This window comes from Pyrgilauda ruficollis, unplaced genomic scaffold (genome assembly GCF_017590135.1).
Source record: "Pyrgilauda ruficollis isolate IOZ18807 unplaced genomic scaffold, ASM1759013v1 scaffold30, whole genome shotgun sequence".
NCBI lineage: Eukaryota > Metazoa > Chordata > Aves > Passeriformes > Passeridae > Pyrgilauda > Pyrgilauda ruficollis.
In genome coordinates, this window is record NW_024524378.1 from 4,819,737 (window position 1) to 4,839,706 (window position 19,970).

Here is a 19,970-nt window from a genome sequence, read left to right on the forward strand (position 1 = left end):
TAAATTTTTCACCCCACATACAAAGGTGGGCAAGCAGACGAACAGCTCCCACACCTATAAAAAATGAACCTTGCTTTTGAAAGTTTTTACATCTGTCACTAGTGAATGATAGGTCTTCCAAAAACAGCTCTCAGTTAAAATACATTTACAACTTTTTAATGCCTCTCCTTATAGTCTAGACCAAAGTCTTACACACAAAAAATATATACATCTTCAAAGAATTCTGCAATATAATTTAGAATTACTGCATTAAGATGTTCTATGCCGCACTAATATTATTTTTATAACTATCAAGATGTGCAAATTTATTTTTAAAAAACTCTTTACAGTGATCATGAACTATTATGTTTCATTTCAGTTTTTCTCTCTGTAACTTTAAAAAAGAAAAATTCCTGTTTTCATTTTAATGGCAATTTTTCCATGCAGTGTTTCTATTCTAATCACAGCTGGCCATTTCTGCTGCTATGTAGATCACAGGGAAGATTACTGTTTCATTTATGTGCAATTTTAACACTTCTTGGGTGTGAAGAAAGGTAATAGAAGTCCTAAAAAACACAATTAGCTCCTTTTAAGAAGGAACAAAGATGAAAACAGAATAAAACAAAACAGAATATAACACAATATATAAACCAGAATATATATATGTATATAATCTACAGTTACAATGTAGAGTATTGAAACTGGACAATACTCTACAAAAGCTAGTTAAAGTACTGTTACCTTTAAACCGCCAGATAGCTACTATTATCTGACATTTCCATACATTTTTTATTCACTGGCTCCCAAATCAGCTTATAAAACTCAAACATCATGTTGTCCACCATCACTGAAAAACAGCTACTACTGATTCCCAGATGAGAAGCTAAACAAGTAGTAAAATAATACTGCAAATATTTGAGGGAGAAAAATAGCACCACATGTATTAAAGGATGGGAGAAATGTTATGGATAGACTCTATACTTAATCAAATTAGGGTATTTCTTTCAATCTGCGTAAAATTATCTGAAAACACTGTGTCTCCAACTCTTTATCACTATTATGACTGGGACTCTAAATGGAAATGGTGTTCCTTGAACAATTTCATTATTTTCTGTAATTCCAAGCACTCATTGCAGCTCTTACATCCGTGCATTAATGTACCAACGCTGCTCGTGATCTCAATAATATACATATATCTTCAAAAGTTTGAAGAGCCTTATAAAAACTAATTTCAAGGTTTTTAACATTAAAAAATCATGATAAAACAAATCGTAGATATGAATAGCGAGTAGCAAAGATAAATTGACCTGATAATTAGCATAATTGAGCTATATATCCAAATTACATTTTGTATCATAACTGCTAATATAATCATAGCTGGCCAAAGGGCAGAGGATAAGGGGTGGCAGCAAACTATGACAGAAAACATTCAGAAAAGCAAAGAGCCATGCTGATCATGAAGGGGAAAAATCTTTAGGAGTGAGAAAGGACAGAGTTTACATTTCCAAAAAAAAGGTAAAAATTATAATAATCTGTGACCAGAAATTTTAATAAAAGGTCTGCACTACCCACAAAGCAAGATGCTGCATGTGGTAAAAGAAGGGACATATTGATTTGAAGTCTCCTCCACATTTTTACTTTCTTAGTTTTGAAAATGCAAGCTATCTGTGGGAAGAAAAGAAAGGGTATAGAGCATTTATGTTATGACTGTTTACCTAGAAAGACTAGTATTACTTACAACTACAAGTAATCGCCATCATCAAAAATAAAAAAAATTTAAGTAACTATAAGCACAATTTTAAAGCATATTCAATGGGGTTGTTTAAAAAAATGTTTAACAATAAATGTTTATGAAAACAAAATACCAACAAGTCTTTTCATGGAAGGAGAAGAGAACAAGAGGTAATTATAACAAAACACAAAGATATTAACAGATAAATAAATTATACTACATTTTGTAGCACTGTGCATCTCTGTGGTAACCAGAGAGATGATAATGATCTAATCATTAAATAGAGCTTTCCTCTGCTACCAGCCTAAATAAATCAGTCTGAAGTAGACAGCATGAAAAAAAAAAAAAAAAAAAAAAAAAAAAACAAAAAAAAAAAAAACAAAAAAAAAGTTGAAAATTATTTCATAAAACGAGCCACTCAACAGCAGTCAGGAAACAGTGTTTCAGCATTGAGAGGGACCTGTGAGACTCACATCTAGGCATCTGTCCAATGTGGAGAACATCAAAGTAATAGAAGAAATGTCTTGGAAAACACAGTAACTTTGACAAAGGATATAAGATGATTAATTAATACAGAATAACAGGGGAAAAAAAATCTCAGCTAACACTCAGTAAAAAAAAAAAAAAAAAATGACCTTTCAGAAAATAAGTGATTGAAATCTTCAAATTGCTCACAGGGTAGAAAACAAAATACCAACAAGTCTTTTCATGGAAGGAGAAGAGAACAAGAGGTAATTATAACAAAACACAAAGATATTAACAGATAAATAAATTATACTACATTTTGTAGCACTGTGCATCTCTGTGGTAACCAGAGAGATGATAATGATCTAATCATTAAATAGAGCTTTCCTCTGCTACCAGCCTAAATAAATCAGTCTGAAGTAGACAGCATGCACATCTTGAAATGTAAAAAACTGGAAAATATTTTCCATAGTTTCTTATGTCTATGCATCCCTCACCATCTGTAAAATGTAAAATGACATTTATTTAATCTACACAATCTGCATTATTTATACAGGAACCTTCTTAACAAAAAAGACCAGTTTGTGCTTTAAATTTTTCTACAAATATAGGCTACTACAATACAGGCTATTATATTAGGATAATAAAAGGAATGTTTACACCCCTTGAGTATATGTTACAATGCATTTCAGAGGAATCACACAAAAATGAAGCAAGGAAAATATTGTCCAAAACACACATGCCTAATTAGAACATGGTGAACATGTCCACTCTCATGAAACACCTGCAAATAAACATTCACTAAATAGATTGTGGACATTAAGCCTTTTCTGTGCAAATGGAGACCTAGGCACAGACCAGCCTGAGAGGATTTAAATTGTTCAAATTTTACCAATCAGTTCCTCTAGATTGCAGAACAGCTACAAGGTGCTAGTGCTAATGGCTTTTCTTTGCTTGAAGCAATCTTTAGATTGCTTAAAGCAAAGGAAAAAAGTGATGATGCCACCCTGTAACACATAAAACAAGGTACATCAATTGTTTGATGGAACAATACAACCAAATCTGGAGAACAAACTTACCCATTGAACGTACTGGTGAGACAAAAAAGACTCACCATATGTGAATTTTTTTCCATTTGCAGTTTTCTGTATATTGTTCACAAAACACAGTTTGCTGTGTAGAGAGTAAAGTGAAATAATCCTAGATAATGTGTTCAGCTCTGAGACTATGCTTTCATTTCGTTTGAGTAACCAACCTATTCTAAGGCCCCCACTGCAGGCCCATCTGCAATGGAGACCTCCTTCACTGCAGGAAGAAAAAGACATCCCAAAACTCTGAAAATTAGAAATGTATGGCCTGATCCCCTATTTTGTAGTAGTAATTTCATTTTGCTATATGCTGATTCAGTGAAACTACAACAGCTGTAAAGCGGGGTGAAAAAACACTCAGAGAGAAGTAAGCCCATAGGCAAAAAACAAAAAAACAATAAAAAACCAAAAGAAAATAAGTGATTGAAATCTTCAAATTGCTCACAGGGTAACCTTAGATAAGCTCTAGAAACCAAACAGAAAAATCTGCAACATGGATACATGGATGAAGCAGATGAAAAAGGGAATGAGAGTGTATTCAGACAGAGGTGAGGAGTTTCTAAAAGGCAGACTTTAAAGTAGTATAATAACTGTGCTAAAAAATGACAGAACCAAATATATAAAAAGTACTGTAGAGTCATATGAGCAGTCAAGTGTACTAGTACCAAATTTCCTGTTGCTCATCCTATAAAAATGCTATCTCTTGAGATGCTATCATGAGGCTTCAGGAGTTTTTTAAATCCTAACTCCAGCTTCTGGCATCTATTGATAACATAAGAAGTGAACTACCTTGGACAAAAGAGAAGGAGAAAAGAAGTTTTCCTGGTTATGAAGAAGAGGTAACCTAAGGGCGTACTGAGGGCAATAGAATGTGAGTTAGAGAACAGTTTTTTGCAGATTTGCCATTCTGGGCATTTGAATCAGGGTTTCCTATACAGAAAATTGGCATATACCTGAGCCTTCACCAGTGACAAGAGATAGTTTGGCCCCAGTTTGCAGACACAGTATATAATTATCAATTCCTTTTGAAGAAGTAATGTACAGAACTCAGTGACTTATGACACTTGTCTTTGGAAAAACATAAACAGTAAACAAATACCTCCAGTTGCTTCACACTAAAGACTAAGTTAATATGTTGATATATTTTGGGAGAAGAAAACAAACCTAATTAAAGAAGAATTAAAGAAGAATTTATTGTTGAGAATCTGAAAATGAGGGTTTTCATGGCAGAAACTTTGGTCTCCTTCTTTTGGTACAAACTGCTGTCCCATTGTCAGGTCTTTTCAAAGTAATTCCACTAAAAGTACAGTAACTATTTGAGAATTCTGGCTAGGAGCAAATGAATTGAAGATCCACAGCTGTCTGTGCCTAATGACAGTGGTTTGTTTACAACACTGCTGAATCCCCTGGCTGGCTCTACTTCCTTCTTTCTGGTGTGCAGCATGGAGTAGTTTTAGAGCAAAGAACTAGGTCCTTTTTGGATGAAACTACACCAGATAATACATTCCAGGAACACAATAACAACAATCTTGACACAAACTAGCAGTCAGTCTGTGGGAACTGACTAGAACAAGCCTGAAGTAACTTCCCTCTAGAGTCCCATAAAGAGCACATCGGACACTTAACTAAGTGGGATTTTAGCACTGAGTGCTTCACTGAGCAAATTCACTCCCACCAGGCTGCCAGTGTAAACAGACACACTGGCCAAAGAGCACAAAACCTGGAGAGATTTTAAATGACACACAACATTAAAATTGTCCAACTGTTTCTATTCAGTCCTCTCTTTATGCTGGTGTACCAAGATCCCAGAATGGCATTGCACAGTATTGCTCCAGGTTTTGCCTTTTTTCCATATGACATTCCCACTTGAATGAAATGGTCATTTTAGCTCAATCTGTCAAACAGCAAGGTTGCATCTCTGTTTTTGTCACTTGGTGTTTACCACCTGGTTTCATAAAGGATATTTGGCATTTTGCCATTACAGAAGGGTAAAGATACAGGTTAGTGCAGCATTAAAGCTAAAAGAGAACCAATTCTCAATGGCTGATACTGGTTAATAGGGACTATCTTCCTCAGAAGTGGTGCATATATTAATTTAGAAGACACAAATACAAAAACAATATCAGGTTAGGTCATGTCAGTTAGAATTATAGTTCTCACTCTAATCTCCACTAACTGCTCTCTAATCTCTGCTAGTAATATTTGGAGCAATAGTCTAAAAATATACATATTCCTCATGACATGCAAGAAAATTATCAGCTTTGGAGAAACACACTTGCTAATGAATTTTGCAATAAAAAGCTTGACTATTTACTTATGTAGTTCGTGTTCCCTGAATGATAAAACAGGGATAAAAATTTTGTAGACACAACACTTGTGTTATTACTATTTGCTTTGGTCATATTTTGCACTATTTCAGTCAGTAGCCACCTTCTAACCTCTCTGTATTTGCTGGCACACTTCTCCAAGTGGAAAAGAATACTAAATCTTTGAAGCTGGAATTTTTCTCAGTATTTGTCTTTTATCTTATTTCAGTACAGTTATACCTTTGAATATGTGAACAAGAACAGGACACATTTACCCATTTATATCCTCATTTGACATTTATGTTCACATAAACATGGCAGTAAGAAAATTCAATATCTCTTGCATCAGGTACCCCTTTGGACCAAAAGTTCAGCCATAGCTGAAGACAACACATGTTAGGATCTGTGATAAAGTTCTGCTCATGCACAGAGGAGTACAAGCAGGGACAGTCCAGGTAACACCCTGCTCTGGCTTCTCCCAAACCCATCACAAGAACCATCAGCCCGTCTCCATAATCACAGGTGCACAAGGGCATAAAACCCACCACGATGAGACAGTTTGGAGGATCTATCATACTTAAGAGGTTTGATACCCCAAGGGTGTCAGATGCAATATAGGGCAGAAGAGAAGAAGATTTTGTGATTGCAGAGGACTTGTAAGACATTAGGAGAGGAACAAAAGGCAGGGAAATAGATGGATCTAGGTGACCTGGGGAGGAAATGGTGTTAGAAAATAGATCACATCTGTTCTCTGTGTGTGTGCATGTGTGGGTAGGGAGTCCAAGCACCAGCAACTGGACTTGGAGTCCTGCATGGCAACAGCTGGAAAGACTGAAGGGAATCAAACTGTCAGTGAGTGGAGTGGGACCAGGGGTCAGAGGCCCATATCTCTGAGTGCAAGACCACAGGAGCAGCCGGGTGTTGGAGGGACCATGGAAGTCCCACTCAGCTGCCAGAGACACCCTGAGGTGAGGATATCTTTAGAGGTGAGACCTGCTGGGCTGGGCATGAGGGAAATGGTCTGTACCAGAAGCTGGAGCAGGGCTGCAGCCTCAGGGGCTCATATGTCCATTCACCAGCAAGTGGAGAGACTGGGATCCAGGAGCAACTGGGGATTAGACAGAGTGTGTGAGCCCAGCTGTTGGATCTATCTTGTACACACCTGTACACACACACAGTCCCACTGTTGGACATCTGTCCTGCTCAGCCAGAGCGGGGGCAGGATGAGGCTGCTGGTGCTATGTTTGTGCAACTGCTCTGTGTGTGTCTGGGTGACCTGTGCAGCTGGCCTGGATGTGTGGTACACACCTGTGCTCTCTGTGGGTGCTGACTGGATTGTGCTGGGCCTTGCTGCTGGTTGGACCTGGGGCCGTTCAGCTGTGGCAGCCTCACTGAGCTACACTGATCTGCCACCTCTGGTCTGATTCCCTTAATATTCCTGTGCTATAAAGCTACATCAAAAGCATTCAAAGTCTTCTATCTTATTGTCATTGAGTGATTTATTTTAAGATTTACTCAGCTCAGGGCATGATTACTAATTTCCAATACCTACCACTTAGAAAACAGTTGAATAACTTTTATTTTGTGCATCACAGTGTAACAAGGGGATGAAACTATATCTAAAGAGCAACAAGTAAAAAATCCAATACTTGTAAAATTTGGTAAACTAAATGTATCTGGAAATGCTAGAAAGGGGAAAAAAAAGGCACAAACTGCATAGAATACAAGACAAAGCAGGTTGGAGGAAACCTCCAGGAATCACACAGTACAACAGCATGCTGAATTCAAGGACAACTTCAAAGACAGAGCAGGTGTTTTCTAGATCCCAGGGCTAGAAATGCAAAAGAGAAGATGTAATAAGAGAAAAAGAAACCATGGACCCAGAAGCTTTGGCAATGTGGAAAAAATAAGAAGAGGGAAGACAAAGGCAAACCTGCATTGGAGGGACAAGAAACCTGAGTTAAGAAAAGAAGTTGATACTGGTGTGATGGAGAGATTGACAAAGAACTGAAATAAATACTTGGAGTAGGAGACCAGATTAGTGTCAGTTTTTTGAACTGGCTGAAGAACAGTGAAAAAAATTAAGAAGGGCTGCCAAGGTGAGAAATCTGAATGGAAAGAAGCAAGTTCAGAGAGGAAGGTAAAGAAAAGCTAACAGATTAAGGAAATAAATTCAGATTTTAGGACAAGATGCCAGGAAAAAAAGAAAGCCAAGGAGTCAAAAAACTGTTCCAAGGCTTTGGGTCCATATTGGTTGCATAGAAAACTTCAGCTGGGGAAAGAGAGAAAAAGAATAAGGAAAAATTACCATTTCTTCTGAGAGGGAAGCTGAGCAATGAGGTAAGTGTTTAAGAACAGCAATTACAAGACCAATGCCTTCTGTGCTTAGTTTACATTTGTTTGCTTTGTTTAAAGTTTCGAGAACACAACTTTTATACTTAAGGAAATCTGTTATCACTAGAAGATCACAGATTAAATGGAAAGCACAGAATACAAACTCCTAAATCATATCAAATCCTCATTAGGTAATTACCAGCATGTAGTTTCTTCTGCTGGAGAAAGTAACTTGATGTGGTTTGTTCAGTACTTGTAAGCAATTAGCTTTTAAATGGGAAATGAAAATGGATAGTGTTTCATTTTCTTGTTCTTGAGAAAATAAATAGGAAATCCTTTGGCCTCTTGCTGAGTTTGTATTGATGTTCAATTTAAATGTTCCTAAAATCAATAACTAATTAGTAAAACTTAAATTTTTGAGAAATTTCCAAGTTCTTTTGGAAATGTGTCTTTTCTTACATTCTTGAAACACATATTTTAATAGTGTTCCTGCAAATACAAGGAAATATGCAGTAATACAATGATTAAAGACTATATAAATGTGCTGCTTTAAAGATATTTCCATAATTTGATAGAATTGACTTGATTTTTCAAATATAAATATATATAGACTCTATATATAGCATTGACCAGAATATTAGTACTTTTCTATGAATAGGTTTTTCAGACTGCATGCAGATTTGAATTATTAATGCTGAATTGATTGCTTGTACAAGTAAATTGGCTTCTGCACTATTGCACCAGTAAATGGCATATATGTCATTGTTGAGTGGCATATAGTACTGTGGTACATGTCAATGATCATAAGACTTGGTTCATCCTGATCAGTCCCATTTTTTGAAATCGCTTATTGAATTTATTAACTATTCTGAAAAAAAAAAAACAAAAAAAAACCAAAAAAAAGCAAAGCAGAAATGTGGGCTGGCTCATACATGTTTTTTAACATCTTCTGTCCTCTGCAACAAAACACTCACATACCATATTCTTAATATTTTGTTCAGAGAATTATATTCTTTTGACTTAAGGGTTTTCACTTCTGTGATATTTTCTTCTGAACTTATTTAATTGTCATTAAACACATTACAATCTCTTTTATGTTGAATCCCAGACACTTTGCAAAACTCACTGCATCAGCTTGAGTCCACTTTACTAAATGGTATCACCTATATAAGACCTGTCACTGCCAGACATTATTTGCCATCAATTGCATTGTTCTCATTCTATTAACGTAAAGAGAATCTATTAAGAAAAACCCCAGGCATAGTGATTATACTGAATCCATATTCTTCTGTAAAGGCCCAGGACTTTTTAAATAATAACTTTATATGATGGGCTACTTCCCACTTCACTTGAAGAGAACAAAGTGTATCAGAGCTGTCATAAACTTTGAAATTCCAAAGTGTCACGCTGCAGCTAACAATTTCTATGTGAGTGGCTGTGGCTCAAGCCTGATTTGAAAAACACATGTGTAATGATTCAGATCATGGATTTCTTGCAAAGTATGTTTTATGCAGGACAAGAAAGGATGATGTCAAACCTGCTAAATGGAGCTGGAAATCACATGACATTACATACCTTGATTTCCTACCTAATGTCTCTCTCTAAAGAGCAGTATTTACCAATGATGTATGAGCACTCTGAGAAATCAAACATTTTATAGAGTAAGATGCCCTGGCCACAGCTATTATTCTGATTTTGGAAAGGGAAGACTGGGGTTAAAGGATCACTTCCCTCTCCTGGACCTAGAAAGTGTCCGGAAGGGATTGCTTTATGGTTGCACTGTCTTTTGGGCAGGAGGGCTTTTGTTGCCCTGGAGGAAACATGAAAAGCTGTCAATACTCACAGGATATGGTTAGTGAACACATGATCTAAAATACTGAGCACATACATGGCAAAAGCTCCTCTGCAGCGTTTCTTATTGCCACTTCTCTCCACGTATCACCCTCATCCTTGTCTTCGGAAAGCCAGCTCTCTATGGGGAGACAAATCTCTTCAGCAGAAACAGGCACTACTCTTTCAAGTCTGACTTCCTTCAGGTACCAGCTGGGATCATTTCCAGTGTTGTCGTGGCCAATGCGGATTTTATATAGCTGCCCAAGATCTCTGAGATCAATCTGTAAAAAAAAAAGAAAATTAAAAAAAAAAAATCCAGATTTTGATAACAAATTACATTGTTGTCTTTAGCCATCCTTCTTATACTGGGTGTGCAAGCTAAATGTGCAGCTAACATAGCCAAGAGTAATAAGTTTTGTTAGAAAACTAAGCCTAATATGCAATGAATCCCAGAGACAAAGAGTGAAAACATGTGGAGCAGTCTGCAAGTGTAATTTTATTGACTTCAGTACCGCATTATTTAAAGTGAGTAAAGGGTTCAGAGAATGCAGTTGGTTTCTAGACCTCTTCAAGGAATCCATTTTCTAGTGTTATAATGTAAATCTCTGTTCCTAGACAAATCCTTTAACAAGCAGAACTAAGTTCAGTCATTGCTACACCAAATCATACAGGTCCATGCAGTTACCATCAGCAGAGCCCTATTATCTATTCCTACCAATTATCAGTCTGCTACTTTTCTCATTGACTCCTGTTTTTATGTGCCCTCGTGCCAGGGTTAACTGTTTCTGTAAGTGCTGATGCTACACTGCAGCAAATTTAAACAATAAAACACGGGTATGTTGCATTGAATATCGCAGCCTTGAAATAAGAGCCGCTATGTTTTGGGTAGCAGAAGTATTTTGGACAATTCTCATGGCAGGAATCAAAGAACAAAAGCAGGGTTAAGCACTTTCAACCATTTTTTTTTAAACTTTTTTTTTTTTATCAGTGTAGTGTTTGAAAGGTCATGGTAATTGGGAAAAAAATCACCAAGTAAAAAAGAAAAAAAAGAGTTGTTTCCTTTACTATTATAGCAATTTTGTACTATTTCACATCAAAATAAAAAGGATAAAAAGGAAACAAACGTCCCTGAGGCAAGGTTGGCACAACTCGCTCTCATAGACTGAGGGCATGGCATGTATGCTAGTAGTAAAAAGTCTGAATAGAGTCATACTTATGACCGTTGTAGTAGGTTTTGCTATATTAAAACAGTATGTTAAAGTAAGATGTGCCAACTGAAGATACAATTATAGCTTTAATGCAATAAAACCATGTACCTCAAAGATATGCTCTTAATGCTCACAGTGGAATTACAACAACAGACATAAAAAGCAGTCTGACGCTAACCACAAATGTAGCCAGGACATAGGCTAAGTTGCCCTAATAAATGTCATCCAGCTCCAAAACAGAGACATCTGCAGTGGGCAAGGGACTAAGATTACCTTGAAAATAAATATAAAATTATATTAGAACTCCCAACCTTTATTGCAAACTGAGTAGAGTATGGTACTGGTGAACAACGTAGGTGGTGCTCTCCTCTGAGACACAGGCAGTGGTTACTATTTGTGGTGCAGAAGTGTTAAAGGAAAATTTTGGAAATAAACCACTGATACCTTGTGATCTATGATCCATGATTAAATTCTGGCTTAATCCCTGTTAAAAGAGCAGCATCACAGCCATCGCAGATTATTGTATGCAATAATCATTACTGTGATTCTTCGTCAGGACCAGGAAACTCTATTAAAGAGTCCCTTTCAATTTCTGAAGCAGCCAATCAGTCATTTGTCTATGAAGCAAACCAAAACACCAATAAAGCAAATCTGGCATATCTATTTTATATACGTATATATATGAGTTATATTATATATTATATGAGTAGGCTCAAAAGTGAAGCTAAATCTTCTTCAATCATATTGATTTATCATATTATGCTAAAGTGGATTTTTTTGTTGTTGTTGCTCCAGAAGGAGGTCTAAGATGTGAGATATGTTTCCAGGTGAATTCCCATGCAAAGACCATGAACGTGTCCTTCTGGTCCTTCTACTCCTGCTGTGCTCCAGCAGATCCATTTCCTTCTTGTGCTGGAGGGCCTAGAGCTGGATGCAGCACTCCAGGTGGGGTCCCACAAAAGCAGAATAGAGGGACAGAACCACCTCCCTCAACCTGCCAGCTGCATAGTAGATGATCTTTGGCAGATCCCTGATACGACCACAGAAAATATCACAAAAATAAGCACATGTAGGAGAGCTGGCCAAAAAAGGTTGGGGGAAAGGAAAGAAAAAGAAGAAGAAAAAAAAAAAAAAAAGCTATTTGAAAAAGGAGAGTGAAATTATGAAGCCCATTCATCACCATATCATCATGCAGGGACTTCCTGATACTGGATAACCAAGAGAGCAATCCATCAAACCTAATCAAACAAAGTTTCAAGGTAGAGAAGAGAAAGCTCTCTCCAGACTTTTGGGTTTCTCCAGGAGATGTATCTAGTTGCAACTAGTTCAATTAGATTTGTTGACGTCCTGTTCAGCATCTCTAAATATGTATGTCCTTTTGTCTTTCTATACTTTCTATCCCTCCCTAACATTCAGACTCTAAAAGCAGTTATGATATAATCAAAGTAAGAAAGCTATGACCACATGCTAAAGAGAATTTGCCCAAAGTTTCAAGTCAAATATATTTGCCTGCTTTCAGCTAAAGGGAGAAACAGCATCTAGCATTCTTGTCTACTTGACTTACAAAATAAGAGGTTTTTGTATGGTAAATTATGCTGTACTTACAGGTAATGACATATTTCTGAGTCTGAAAAGTCTCAAAAATAATTCAAAATACAGAACACTGCCCATTTGATAACAGGCTTAGTAATATGCTTATATTTTTTGCATAAAATCATTTTTATGAATAATTGTTTATTAGTGACCCTGATGGAGAAAAGTCATGTTTATTGTTAGGTGGAAATTAGGCAATGGCAGAGGGGAAATCAATTGTACATGATGTTCTGAAAGACATATAATACAATTAGAAATTTATTTTCAGTACCAGTTGCATATCTGGGGCTTGGAACAATGCATCTTGATGTCAGATCAGATATTACATTGGTTTCCCAATGGTATTGACTTGCTAACATGTTATTTTTTGTCAATTGGAATCCCATCAAATGTATGTCAAAATTTGCTCTTGCAGTGAAATGCAGAGAAAAATATTCTCATAACACAGTAGGGCTAACGATATTCTTTTGACAATATAAACAGTGTCTTAAGGTTGCTTCTTCTTTCCCTGTGTTGAATAAATTGCCTTGAACTTCTGCATGACTTGAACACAACCTGGCATTTAGAAATCTACTTTCAAAGCCAGAATGTTCTGCAAAAAGTTGTAGAACAAAGTTGACTTTGTCACCCTTGTTAGCAAAGTGCTTACAAAAACTGCAGTTTAGCTGCTCTATGCTGTTCCAGCACTAAAGCTGCAAAAGTAACATTCTTTTTTATATGGAAACAGCCATTCTGATAGGCCTGCAATAAAAGTCCGAAGAGGAAAGGATGAGTTGAGGACTAAAGCATTGCTCTAAAAATCAGACAGCTAAGTTCTATTCCTGGATTTGCTTTAGGCTTCCTGAGAAACCACAAAATTCACAAGCCCATTTTGCTCCACTTTCTCAACTATACATGGACAACATTTACATGTCTCTTACAGGGACATTGCAGATCTCTCTTCATAAATTTTGAGATTCTAGGAAAAAGGCACAACTCCAAAATTCTGTATTTTTTCCTAAAATGTTCTGTTAATTTTGTGTTAGTTGCTACTTCTCTAAAATTCAATTGAGATACCAAAAATTATTAATTGTAATGATGTAATAGAGTTTGGACATGGAGGGAAATTCAAATTCCATTGTGATGTGGCTTACATCAGCCACCTATAGAACATAAAACCTAAACTGCAGAGGTGACAAACAAGGGCATGGAAACACAGATTGACGTAAAGGGATGTAGACACCAGAAGCATCAGGTATGGTGACCCTCTTAGGGATGACCTGTTAGAGAAATCTTCTATAAATGCCAACTTCTTCCCAGGAAAAGATTTTGCAAAACACCTGAGTCATCATCTACAGTTAACTTGTTGGTTGATTGTGGGTCTCCTTCTGCACTAAATAGTTTGTGTTAAGTCCTGTAATAAATTCCACAGAAAATGGGCCTCATATTGACCTTGCTTATGTGACAGACTGCCCGCACTTAATAAGCTTAAAAATATCATTGTGACTACAATGATAGTGGTAATTCTATTGCCTTTGTAACATTTTTCTTCACTGTTACAGGCAATAATATCAACACATCATACATCACGGTACAAGTACCAGTATTGAAAAAACTGTCCACCACTTTCAAAAGGCCATGTTTTCACACACAGCATCTTTGATTTAGTCATATTCTAAATTTTTGCAAGCAGCTAAACTAGACTGACCTGCTAAACAATACACCTATATACTTTGCTCATTGCTGCTATTTATAGGACTAAATAATCTTCTTACTATAGGCAATGGAAACATTTTCATTAAATCATGCGTTAGACAACTTGGCCTTACTTTTTGAAATTGAAGTTTAACAAAGCTCATATTTTACAATTTGCCTCTAAGCATAATTGAAATCCAGGTTTATCAGCAAGAAGTTCCACCTAAAGAGGATGCAAGGACTAAATTTTAATTAAATTTCTAAATGAACTATGCAAATACACTTTTTGGTCCCTAGCATGCCTGTGATATTTTGAATGGAGTCGGTATGACCTATCTTCATGTACTTAAGATGTTTAACTAAGTGAAAAGTGAAGTTCTTTGTCAGAAAAAGAAAAGGTTCAGTGGAAAGATACTTCATTAAAAGGATGGAAAAAATACATGTAATTACTCCATTTCTCTTTTATTTACTAAAAAAAGCAAAATAATATCACTGTTTTCCTGTTGTGTAGATAGTATCCTGCAATCTCTTTGAGATAAACTCAGGCTAGCATGAAAATTATTTGGATAAATCAACACTTCAGAGGCAGCTGCACCAAAATCATAATGTCTAACACACCCACCAGAGAATGTCCGTGACAGACAGTTATTATTTCATGTAAGACCACTTCATTAACAGAATTTCAGAGAAGTCATGTACAGCAGTTGGATTCCCAAAAGAAAGAAGACTCATTGATTGCATTACTATAACTTCTACAGCATCGGCATATAATAGAAAAATCTTTGGAAGTAGATGATAATTTTGAATTGTGAACATGCAGCTAATAACTGTTGCCAAAAATGCAATAACTATTATACCAGTACAGTACAAAGGGTCCACCCATGCTGATTGTTTTTTCCAGATGTCTGAATTCAGCCAATTTGTTAATTGTGCCCAAAAACTTGGCACAGTTACACACTAACTCAAGAATTAGAATATGCCACAGGTGCTCACACTGAAATGTAACGGTGTCATGAAAAAGGGTGGATATAGACATGTAAGGAATAGGATTAAAGGCCACACAAAGATCAGCATTATTTTTTACTACTTCATACTTGCTTTGGTCACAAAAATAGGTTGGTTAAACAAATACTGCTCATTGCATAGTGACTGTTAAAAAACTCTTTTCCAGTGCACTCAAGCTCTGGAAGAACTCACTTTTACTGTGGGGTTAATCAAATTATGCCAACAACAAGTACAAATATTCATATATATGTGTATATAGACATGCTTGATACTGCAGTACATACTGCCTAATTATTGAACAAGTAACACTACATTCCCCACTCCCATTTCCTGAAGATGAGATGAGCTTGTTTTTCTCCAAGATTTTTTGTGAGCTCTTTATAATCCTGTGTTGTTTCTTGGAACAAGCCAAATTTTGTTTAATGCTCAGCCTGTAGCTGATTAAGATAATTTTACATACTTCTCCCTTTTGTCTTAGTGAGGGATGAGATTCATCTTATTATCCTATGCATTTCACAGACAGTGACAGTTTCAAGTGGAGTAACAGTCATGGGTATGAGTGTTTTATGCTGCCTTAAGCAGATCTGACTAAAGCCTGGGCTTCTCTAAGTTTTATTCAACTGTTTCTGGACCTAAATGGTCACTATGGAAGGCAGGAATAGCTGGAAAATAGCAGGACACAAGCAATGACCAGCTTTTAGGCATTGTCAGTCCCATGGTTAAGAGTGTGGATAGCTACATTAGTGCTTGTGTCCTCTTTTGCAATCTTCCCACTCTGGAAGGATTCTGAGCTCATTTCAGCCTCTTTTATTTGAACATCACGAGCAAAAGCATGAAAATGGATTTGTTTCAACCTATTTTTGAAACATTTCGTTTTCTTCTCACTGCTTCTCATTTTACTTTGGAGATCTCAGTTTTGACTGCTGAAATAATGATTATGGATCCAGAGTACAGGAACGAAAGAGTCACAGTGAAACACAACTGATTCTTAGAATCTGTAGGGCTGATTCTAAAGGAAGGAGTTTTAATTATTCATGTATAGGTTATTTAAAATGTCTGATAATTTTATTTAAACTGGAGGAAAACAAAATTAAAAACAACAGATCAACTTTTAAGTGTAGCACGTTCTTGAGACTCAGTATAGCATGAAGGTGCACCTGATGAACACAGCTCTTAACAAAGTGGAAGTGGAATGAAAATGGCTGTATTGAACACTTTAACAGTCTCATCATAGGAGCACTATTTCTTAAGTTTTATGGTATTAAGTATCTCTTCAAGTATTACATAAGCCCTGTTTTTTTCTTCTCCCTATATTACTTTCTGGTATTTGCCCTAGACCACAGAGTGTTTAAAGGATTGTTTATGTGGATGAACATCATGTAAATGGATGTGGCACTAGCTTTAAAAGTTAGAAAAATGAGCTCATGCAGCAAAAATCACACCAGGGATGGATTTCAGTTTCCAATGCTCCTAAAATATCATGCATACTTCATGTTCTGTACTTACAAACATGGAACAGCTACCTTCCTTACAAAAACAGCCACCAACCCCAAAATATAATCTAAGGTTAAACTGAAGATTTTGAAGATTTCTTAGGAAAAATTCCAACACTTCTAATAGTTTAATTTAGTGTTATTTTTTTTAATTGATAATGGTTTGAGATTCTTAAGACCAACACCACCCCAAAGAGATTGAAGAGATGATTATGAAGCAAATTCACAAAGAATATAATGAAAAAAGCCTTGTTAGGGAAATGCTAGGTCCTGCCACTATCACTAAGGCAAGAAGTATTTTGAAAGCAGATCTACTGAACCAGTCTGTGTTTTTACTGGTTCCATTATTACTAGAACAGCAGAACTTGTACCCGAAGCTATGGAATTATTATGTATGGAAGTAATAAAAATTGAGATATTGCAGCTGGTTTGTACAGAAGATAATAGGCTTACAGTCTTATGCTTAGTTCTCTTTGACACAGAAGGGAATATTTAGCATGACCAAACTTTAAAAGAATATTTTTTAAAGAATTCCTTTATCAAACAGTGTGTACAGTCATAAGAGATAATTCGGCATGTTTCAAAGAATGATGATGCAGAATACTGGACTCTAGAGAATATAATTTACAATATAATTAAAGCTCCAATGTCTTCAGCAACCCAGCGTTCTGCCAAAATCAGTATTTTTGAAATACTGAGAAATACTCAGGGACTGTGATGACACCAGAGGAAGATGCAGGAAACAGATCAGAGTTGTGATGAAAGCTGTAACTTATGGTAGATTGATATTCCTCTACCGGAGAAGGAATGACTCTCAACAGAAAAATGATGCCCTAAAAACTATGCCTGAATAGTAACAGAAGCAGAAAACCACAGCCCAGAAGTATTTTCTTTGAACACACAGGGACAATTCAGAGCAGAAAAGGAAATCTATCAAATTTAATTTTGTTTTTTTCCTGCTCCCATATTGTTTATCCTTGACATACCCATCTGGTAGGAAAAATGGCTAAGCCACAAGAGAAGATGCTGTGCAGAGTACATATGACTGTCTTGAGGAAACCTAGAACCCAGGACTCCAGTCAGAAACAAGAACTGTCCCCATCACACAGTTGAAAATTCAATGAATTTCATCTACTGCCATCATATGGAAACCTCTAAGGGTAATAGCCTTGTTACATTATACCTGCATTACAATGGATGTTGGCCAGTTTTTAATTTCATTTACATGGACCTTAATCAGAGATAGCCAAGGTTAATGAAGTTACACTTGCTTTATAAAGCAATAGAAGCAACAATAAAATTAAGTTCTAGAATGAAATCTCGGGAGGCTATAAAGGAGTGCCAGCTGATTTACTCAAGTTTTATTAACTTTCTTTTTTCATTATTTTTAACTTTACTGAATATTCATTGTATACTTTTAAGTATCCAAGTAACTACACAGTTAACTATGCTTTCTATCAGACTTGATTTTTTATTAAGACAATCAAGTACAGTTTGGTACCATTCTCTTTTTGTGGGCCATTTCTCTGTGATTTCTTATGGTTGTAAGTGTGTGACTACAGGGATTTTGAAACTATACGGTAGTTTGATTTTTTTTGTGAGGCATGACTGTGTTTTATTTGTTTCCATTACATTATGCTGATCTCTTCCAGCACCCTTTATCAATTAACAGTTTCTTTTTAAAAAAACTATGCTAGAAAGTTTCTGTCTGGCTGATTTTGGTATCAAAAGATATTTCTGTCCCATCTGTCACTGATTTCCTATCATCTGTCTATTATGCATAAATTATTTAAACCTAAGTGACATATCACAGATTTAACTACTGCAACAGGTACAGTCCTGACCAAGGAACTGCATGAAGTAGAGAAAATGGCAGGAATTACAGGATCTTGTAGAAGTCCTGAGAAATGTCACGTTTCTGAAGCACATCTCAGAGACTTTTTTGGTCAGCAGAGAGAAATATCTCCATTTGCTTGCAGGAACAGGACAACACTAGTTTAAATCACATGAGTTAACTTAATCTATGTGATTTACCTCTAGTTTCTAGCCACCCTTCCTCCCCTTTCCTTCTTACTTTGGCCAATAAAAAGTTCACACAAGAGTAGGCTTCAGTGGAAGTCTGAGGAAGTTTGTGGAAGAATTTACAGTTGACCCTTCAAAAGATGGATATGCAACACAAACCATAACCAAGACTATCTTAAGACATAAATGCAAATAAAGTTTTTTTTACTTCTTCAAATGAACACCTAGTGTAAACTGGCGCATCAAGATGCAAGTAGGAAGCAGATTCTGAGAAGCATGTCTGCCCCATGCAGTTGTGAACACATTTCCTGATTCAAAACTTAGAATTGTTAAAGTCAGCAGCTCCCTCAGAAATATTTAATCATCCTTGCATGTTTATTTGAGTCTTTTTTATTACCTCTATTATCTAGTTTTGAGAAAAGCTGCTTTGCATTTGTTTTGAATTCTCCAGTGTTCATATACCAGCCATACTGTACCTTAAATGTATCTTCACTCTTGGGATTAAACAGCTGCTGTTTCCCAGATCCCAAAATAATAGGACCAGAAGCTTTGTTTTCTCCATAAGCATAAAGGAATACTGTTGCTGTTGTGCCAGCTGTTTCAAAATCCCCAGTGACTACAGTTATCTTCCAGTCTCCTTCTGTAAAGTTAAAAAAAAAAAATTAAAATGCTTTTAAAAATGTTACTTATACATAGCAGTTTGCTTGAAAGATGTAAATGAAAGCGTAGTTTGGCCCAAGGACTGTGACTACACAGCACCTAAAAGGTAATGATGTCAGCAGAGGAAACAGAGGATTGGCCAAATACTACATCATTCAAGCTCATCTTAAACAAGTTATGGATTAAGGATTGAGGAGGTTTACACTGCACTAAAGCCAGAAATATGAACAAAGAGTTAAGTGAGATTTCTAGTGATAACCCTGAGAGTCAACACAGAAGCAGACCACCATCCAGAGTTTGGATTATGACAACAGTATAACCAAGAAATGCAACAGGAAAAATGTCAAAGCATCCCCATTAAGTACAATTTCCTCTCATTTTAGGGTGATGTGATAAATCAGCAGAGTTCCATTTGCCTGGATGGGGGCATGATACAGAAATCAGCATGAAAAAAAAAGGTGTTGTAGAAAATTCTGAACTAGATTAGAATCATTAGAAAATCATTTTATATAAAGCTCCCTGGCACTAAAATGTCATCTCTACTCCCATAAAATGTACATGTTATTTAAATATTCAAA

At 36.2% G+C, this 19,970-nt stretch overlaps 1 protein-coding gene across 1 annotated transcript in view; it reads right to left on the reverse strand.

The window, feature by feature from the left end:
* RP1 (RP1 axonemal microtubule associated) overlaps positions 1–19,970 on the reverse strand; it is a 163,494-nt gene that overhangs the window by 87,498 nt on the left and 56,026 nt on the right. Inside the window, exons 23-24 of the mRNA XM_041473763.1 lie at positions 19,209–19,372; positions 9,793–10,018 (exon numbers count right to left, since the gene is read on the reverse strand). Coding sequence (XP_041329697.1) covers positions 9,793–10,018; positions 19,209–19,372 — 390 coding nt within the window. The remainder of the gene's footprint in view (positions 1–9,792; positions 10,019–19,208; positions 19,373–19,970) is intronic.